This window comes from Galeopterus variegatus, unplaced genomic scaffold (assembly GCF_000696425.1).
Source record: "Galeopterus variegatus unplaced genomic scaffold, G_variegatus-3.0.2 Scaffold3454, whole genome shotgun sequence".
Taxonomy (NCBI): Eukaryota; Metazoa; Chordata; class Mammalia; order Dermoptera; family Cynocephalidae; genus Galeopterus; species Galeopterus variegatus.
In genome coordinates this window covers 164148-171869 of record NW_007729565.1, presented here as the reverse complement: position 1 = coordinate 171869, position 7722 = coordinate 164148, and the positions used below count along the sequence as shown (strand labels likewise).

The 7722-nt window shown below is 43.2% G+C and overlaps 1 protein-coding gene across 2 annotated transcripts in view; it reads left to right on the top strand.

The window, feature by feature from the left end:
• Nucleotides 1-1178: 1178 nt before the first annotated feature.
• SPATA5L1 (spermatogenesis associated 5-like 1) overlaps nt 1179-7722 on the top strand; it is an 18413-nt gene continuing 11869 nt past the window's right edge. Inside the window, exons 1-3 of one of the 2 annotated variants that reach the window (XM_008585107.1) lie at nt 1179-2294; nt 3337-3519; nt 4968-4970. In XM_008585107.1, the coding sequence (XP_008583329.1) occupies nt 1200-2294; nt 3337-3519; nt 4968-4970 (1281 nt within the window). In that variant the 5' untranslated portion in view covers nt 1179-1199. The remainder of the gene's footprint in view (nt 2295-3336; nt 3520-4967; nt 4971-7722) is intronic. The other variant, XM_008585108.1, reaches the window with a different exon arrangement.

Below are 7722 nucleotides of genomic sequence, written 5' to 3'. Positions count from 1 at the left end.
CCAGGAATTGACATTGGTCTTAAGATCACAGACCCGACAGTACTTTCCATTGAGAGGGTATTGCTACACAGTCTTTGATTATTTGCATAGATAGAAGAGAACAGCCCCCAGCCTTACAGCAACGTAAACACTGTATCTGCAATATCAATTTTATCTCACAAATTTGGTTGCAGAGAAGGTAGGAAAAATAGAGGTTAAAAGATGTGAGAAAGATACAAACAAGGCGTATTTTCTTTCCCTTGAATGTCTGTAGCTCTCTTTGATGGGAATTTAAAAGGATAGAAAATGTATCCCAGCTGATAAAGAGGAAAGAGAAATTCCCTGCGGAGAGAGGAAAGGCGGAAAGCAGGTGGAAAAAGAATAGCAGGCAGTTTGTCCTAATGTAGACAGGTATCACCTTTAATACAAGACAACACTGTTGTGCCTCAGATAGACAGTAAGCACTTCTCATGAATTTAGAAGCTGTACTGATTAAGTTGTTGCCAAAGAACCTTCAAAAGAGTAAATCAGGAATCAGAACAAATGTACTGGTGTGCTACAAAGACATCAGATAGCCTATTTTCCCTTCATCCCTTCTCCAAAGGATTATAAATGCCACACTGTACTTCGCTCCTGCTATTCTGGTGCTTTTCAATAGGAAGGTTGTGCCTGGACCTCCCAGTTACGGAAGGCGCCAAGGTTGTATTCTCATCTACTTCAGGTCTCCTAAGACATTAGCACGTGAGCACCCCAAAACAGTGTGCCCATGGTGACGGTCAGAATTTTTCCACAAAATAGCAAAGTCTTTAGCCTGATAATACCAACAGCGACACTGCTGATGCTACAGTGCGAAGGCCAGGAAAAGAGTATGCAATGCCAATGACTCCCCAGGTATATGTAACCACAAGGTCCATACTTATTGACCTAGTGAAGTTAGCTTACGCTGCTTCCCAGACACCTGAAACGAAGACCATCTCGATTAAGCTCTGGTATGGGCGACTCGGTTTTATCAAAGCGGACACCAAAACTCTACCCAAAGGCTGGGGTGCTGCCTGACTTTCCGATTGGCCCTTCCGGCCTTCACTCAGCGGCTAGCAACCAAGCGTCTCCCCTGGCGCATGCGCGTCGCCTGGTTCCGGCTGCGAAGCGCGGTGTTCCGGCCGTTTTCGCCGCAGTGGAATTCCTGCTTAACCTTCCTCAGCCTCGTTCTTCTGTATGCAATGGTTCCGGACTCGGGTCCCTTCCCCGAAGGGCCGCCCTTAAAGCTGCTACCATTAGAAGCTAGGGACCGGGGCACCCAGCGCTGCCGCCTGGGCCCGGCCGCCCTCCGCACCTTGGGCGCACACTTGGGCTCGGCGGTGGAGATCTCGCTGCCGGACGGCGGCTCCTGCCTCTGCACTGCTTGGCCGCGGCGGGACGGAGCGGACGGTTTTGTGCAGCTGGACCCGCAGTGCGCGAGCCCCGGGGCGGCGGTGGGGGCGACGGAGTCCCTGGGCAGTCTCAGCTTGAGCCGCCTCCGCCTGGTGCCCTGTCCGCCCTTGCGGCGCCTCACCGTGTGGCCGGTGTTGCGAGAGCGGGCGGGCGCCCCCTGTGCTCGGAATCCGGCCGTGGTGCTGGAGGCGGCGCAGGAGCTGCTGAGGAACCGACCCGTCTCCCGGGGCCACGTGGTGGCCGCTCCGCCGGGCGCCCCTGGCCCTGTGGCCGCCCTGCACATCGTCGGCGGAGCTCCCAGCCCCGATCCGGCCGGGCTGGTCACCCCTCGCACCCGCATCGGCCTCAGCGAGGAGCCTCCGCCTGCAGCGGAGCCGAAGCCCGAGGTGCCCCTGGGGGGTCTTTCAGAGGCGGCCGACTCGCTACGGGAGCTCCTCCGCCTGCCGCTCTGTTACCCTCGCGCCCTGGCCGCGCTGGGGCTAGCGGTGCCCCGCGGGGTGCTCCTGGCGGGTCCCCCCGGAGTGGGCAAGACCCAGTTGGTGAAGGCGGTGGCCCGAGAGGCGGGCGCTGAGTTGCTGGCCGTGAGCGCCCCCGCGCTGCAGGGCGCCCGACCTGGAGAGACCGAGGAGAACGTGCGGCGGGTCTTTGAGCGCGCCCAGGAGCTGGCCAGCCGCGGGCCCAGCCTTCTCTTCCTGGACGAGGTGGACGCCCTGTGTCCCCGGCGGGGCGGGCCACACCGAGTCCCCGAGAGTCGCGTGGTTGCCCAGGTGTTGACGCTGCTGGACGGCATCAGTGGGGACCGCGAGGTGGTGGTTGTGGGAGCCACCAATCGGCCGGACGCACTAGACCCAGCGCTGCGCAGACCGGGGAGATTTGACCGAGAGGTGAATAGGCCCGGCGGATTAGCCCATTGTCCCTGGAACGTCGGCCTCTTCTGGCCTTGGTTGGTTGCTCGGAGGCGTTTGCCTCTTAAGTTTGGGAGTCGGCGAGGCTGGAGTGGGGCTCTTCGTAATATAGAGAACACGTTCTCTTGCCACGTATGATCAATGAGCGGGACCTGTTTTTCTGCAGAGCCAAATTGTTCTGGGAAGCAGCATGGCCGTTAGAGATTAGTTTTGTTGTGCAGGTCCTGAAGATGAGTACTGTTATCAGTAATATTAATTCTTAAGGGAATTAGGTCTACTACAAGCATGTTAAACTCCTATAGATTTGGAGTGAGAATTTAAAGTAGAAGGATAGCCTCAAGAAGTAAGTTAAAATGAAAAGGGAGAAGGTACGGAAGAACTAAATCAAAGCAGGCATTAACTCTTCTGGATTTATTTATTCCTTGTCAGTACACCAGCATCCTGTCCCGCAATTGAGAAAGTACCCACAGTTGTTCCCTGAGTTGCCAGGAAGGTTGAATATTCAAAGTTGTCCTATTTTATAAGTTTGGTCCTAAATTGATTCTTGTTTTCCGAAGAATAGTTGGAAATTTAGTGATTAAGCGATGTTTGAATTTTGGTATAGGATTCTAAAGAGAGGTGATAATTGCACACTTTTAGTTTAATCTGTTCAGGAGTGTAGTGGATTTCTTCCTTGTACCATCTAATACCTGTCTCCGGAATAAGCTCGATAAGGGCAGGGCCCTAACCTAAACTATCTGGTTTGCTCTTCTATCTCTGGCTCCCAGAACTTGGTAGGTTCTCAAAAATAACAAAAGTTTCTTAAATGACATATATAATTTTCGTTGTGCAACTTTGTAGTCAGTGTTAACTCCTCTGGAAAATTAGAATTTTTATATATTCAGAATCTAAGGTATACTTAAAAGTGCGTGGTGCTAAGTCCATAATGGTTCACTAACTTATTGTAAATGTTTGTGAAGATAAAAAATAATATATTTTAAATGGTAAACTTTAATTTTTCTTTTTTTTGCCTTGCATACAGGTTGTCATTGGGACTCCCACTCTTAAACAAAGAAAAGCGATTCTGCAAGTGATTACCTCAAAGATGCCCATCTCTAGTCAGGTTGATTTGGGTCTCCTTGCAGAAATGACAGTCGGCTATGTTGGTGCCGACCTGACAGCACTCTGTAGGGAGGCTGCCATGCATGCTCTTCTTCGTAGTGAGGTGAGAAGTATTGATTTATGACCATCTATGCTAATCCTTTTATTAATGTAAATTCACTTGGGGGTTCAAAAAAGTGGTAAGTGCATTTTTTTCTTGGAACATTTGAAGCTTTCATAACTGTTCCTTATATATATATATATATAAAATAATTTTTTTTTTTACATCTCAGCTCCATATAAATAGTATATGGTTGAAGCTGGGGATAAAGGGCTGAGTCCTCCAGGTCTATCCAGTGAATTTTCCCATAGAAACCCCTCTAGTGCTGAAGCTAAGAGTAGCCAGGAAAGACAGTGTGGCCCTGAAGAATCAAACTATTTTTTTATTAAAATTTTTTTTTTTTATTTGGAAGCAATTTCAGACTTACACAAAAGTTGCAAAAATAGTGTATAAAGAATTACTGTATACTCTTGACCCACATTCTCCAAATGTAACATTTTGCCACATTTCTTTTAGCATTCTCTTCAGGTGTATGTTTCTGTATATATATACATTTTTTTTTTCAGAAACATTTGAGAATATACTGCAGCCATGATGCCCCTTTACCTTTGAATACTTAAGCATATAATTTCTAACAACAAGGATTTTAACTACAGTACCTTTATCAAGCTGAGAAAATTAACTGACGTGATGCTTTTGCCTAACCTAAATTTACCTTAACCCATTTCCATTTCAGTCTTTCTTTTATGACCTTAACTTTAAGAGTACAGGTCAGTTATTCTGTAGAATATTCCTTAGTTTGGGTTGAGTGATGTTTCCTCATGATTCAATTCAGGTTTTACATTTTTGGCAGGACTATTACAGAAATGATCATGTGTTTTTCTCATTGTATCTGTTAGGTAGCACATGATATCTCTTTGTCCTATTACTGGTGAAGTTAACTTTGATTTCTTGGATAAGTAGTATCTGTGAGATTTCTTCATTGTCAGGATACGTTTTTCCCTTTGTTATTAATAAATATCTTGTGAGGGAAATAAATTTTGCTAACCTAGGTGAAGATTGGGCACCTGGAATTTCATTTGAATTTGTCTTTGACATTCAGGTCTTTAATTCATGACTAACTTTCTTAATAATATTTAAGATATTAGCTTAAATGTACTAATGCTTTTCAACACTATTGATTGGAAAATCTGGTCATTTTGTATATAATAAGGAATTTTGAATCCCTAAATCCCTTCAGAAACTTATTAATTTCAGCAGGCTGAGGATTCTGGGACAAAGGTTTCAGTCTCAGTGTAACATCAAAATTATCCTTTGATCTTAAACTACAGAAGAATGTTTATCATCCTAAATTTTGAAAAACCTTTTTACCTAAATAATTTACACCCTTCCTCACTTTCTGTGTGAACTTCTGAGTCCTCATTTTGTGTGTTTAGAACCAAGCTGCTTGAAGTTTGAATAAGTTCCAGGGGTAAAGGTGTGAGAATATACTTGGAAGTCTTTTGAGGGAGAAGGTGAGAGTACTAGGGCATGGAAAGGAAGGCTTACATTTAGGATTCCCTCTGCTTTCAAGTTCCAGGTTTGACTTTAAGCACCTCTGGCTTAGGTGGACCAGTCAGCTGCTGTCGTTCTAGGGTGGAGCCCACTGCTACTTCAGGAGAGGCCTACCCAGATGTAGTTACCACAGGTCATGGCTGAGTTCAGAAACAACCCAAGGGAAATGGAAGGAAGAAAGGCAAAAAGGAAGAAGGGACAGAGACATCTGGGAAGGTACTGGCTCCATCTTTTTCTCCTCTCTCCCACCAGGTAGCTCAGGGGCTGCTGCTGCTTGCATCTGTGCCAGAGCAGACATGGGATACATTAAAGTTTGTTAAACATTTTGTGAAGTATTCCTATTAAAGGATTAGAAGTCCAGTTTAGCATACACGCATATATACACAGAGGGGAAAGAATTTATATGTCTGAAAAGATATGAGAATCAAGTGAAATAATGTATATACAGTGCTCTTAAACTATAAGTGGAATTTTCAAATGATGGTGTTACCGGAAAATTAATTAGTATTTAGATACCCAACATCTAATGCTGCCAGCCAATAAAAAAGGCTATTTCGGGGCCGGCCCGGTGGCGCACTGGATAGTGCGCCGCTTGGGAAGCGCGGTGGCGCTCCCACCCGAGGGTTCGGATCCCACATACAGACCGGTTCCCGCTCACTGGCTGAGCGAGGCGCGGGAGCAACACCGAGGGTTGCAATCCCGTTGCCGGTCCCCGGTCCGGTCCGGGGGCAACACTGAGGGTTGCGATCCGTTGCCGGACACGGAAAAAGACAAAAAGACAAAAAAAAAAAAAAGGCTATTTCGTAATAGTGTTCTTTGTGAGAAATTAAACAAGGTAGAAAATTATAAAGAAAGTAAAAATTGCCTGAAATGTTACCTCTCAAAGATTACAATTGTTAACGTTTTTGGGGAATGCTATTCACAGTGGCTCTATTCATTTATAATCACTTACATAATCTTAAATGGGATAAGATTATTATTGAAAATGGGAATTTGTGGACAACTGAATGTTCAGAATTTGTTATGAGGGTAAATACCTTGATAAACATAATACAAATATTATAAGTAGAAATGTAAGGAGTTTTTAACTAACAAAAATTTTGCTTTACTAGAATGATCAAGGAAATTACAAGGAATTTCCAAAATATAATTTTAGAATGACGTTGGCCTTTCTAAGCTTAGCATAAAACCTAGTTGCCAAAAAAGAAATGATTTGCTAATTTACCCATTTGGGGATGGAAAAACAATACTATAGCAAAGTCAAGACTAAGAAAAATACTTTTAGCCTAATTTTCTTGATACAGAAAGAACTCGTGGAAATCAATAAGAAAAGACCAACAACCCAAGAAAAAATGGGTAATATGATATGAACAAGTAGTTGACAATAAAAAAACCCCAATAAACATGAAAAATCTTCAACCTTAATTTCTTAAAAAAAACTAAAAGAATAATTTTTAAACTTTTAATTTGAAATAGTTTAAAACTTATGAGAAAGTTTCAAGATAGTTACAGAGAACTCCCACTAAACTCTATCCAAAATCACTAATTTTTACTCTCTCTATACATGTATATACTATGTGCACATATTATTTATTTCTTTGAACCATTTGAGAATGGGTTGCATATATCATGACCCTTTATCTCTTAACATTTTAACGTCTGTTTCCAAAGGACAAAGATGTTCCCATATAGTTCAGTATATTCACTAAATTTAACATTGATACAAAATGTTACCAAGTCTATAGTTCATATTGTTTTGGTAATTGTCCCAGTCTTTTTAGTATTTTTTTCTTTAGTACAGGATCTGGTTCAGGATAATTGATCACATTTAGTTTTTAGTCTTTTTAATCTTCAACACTTTTTTCTTTTGTCTGAGACATTTGATTTTGACATAACTTATACAGTTATTTTATAGAATGGTCAGGTTTAGATTCCCCTTGGGAATACTACATAAGTGATTTGTGTCCTTGGAATATCACATGTGGAGGCACATGATGTCTATCAGCTCCTCATTGGTGATGCAGTTATTTTATAGAATGGTCAGGTTTAGATTCCCCTTGGGAATACTACATAAGTGATTTGTGTCCTTGGAATATCACATGTGGAGGCACATGATGTCTATCAGCTCCTCATTGGTGATGCAGTTATTTTATAGAATGGTCAGGTTTAGATTCCCCTTGGGAATACTACATAAGTGATTTGTGTCCTTGGAATATCACATGTGGAGGCACATGATGTCTATCAGCTCCTCATTGGTGATGCAGTTATTTTATAGAATGGTCAGGTTTAGATTCCCCTTGGGAATACTACATAAGTGATTTGTGTCCTTGGAATATCACATGTGGAGGCACATGATGTCTATCAGCTCCTCATTGGTGATGCTATTTTTGATTAACCAGTAAAGGTGGTGTCCAGTTTCTCCACTGCATAGCTACTATTTTTCCTTTTGCCACTAATAAGAAATCTGTGGGGTGATACTGAGAGACTGTGCAAATATCCTGCTCCTTATCAGACTTTCACTCCCCTAGATATAGCATCCAATTCTTGCCCACAACATTCTTTACTAAGATGGTTGCAAAAAAGGTGATTTTCTAATTCCATCATTCCCTCTACCTCACTCTGAATTGAAGAAATTTAACTAACAATAATGAGTACCATGTCTTCCTGTAACACTGGCAAAAATTTAAATGTTTGGTAATATCCAGCATTGGA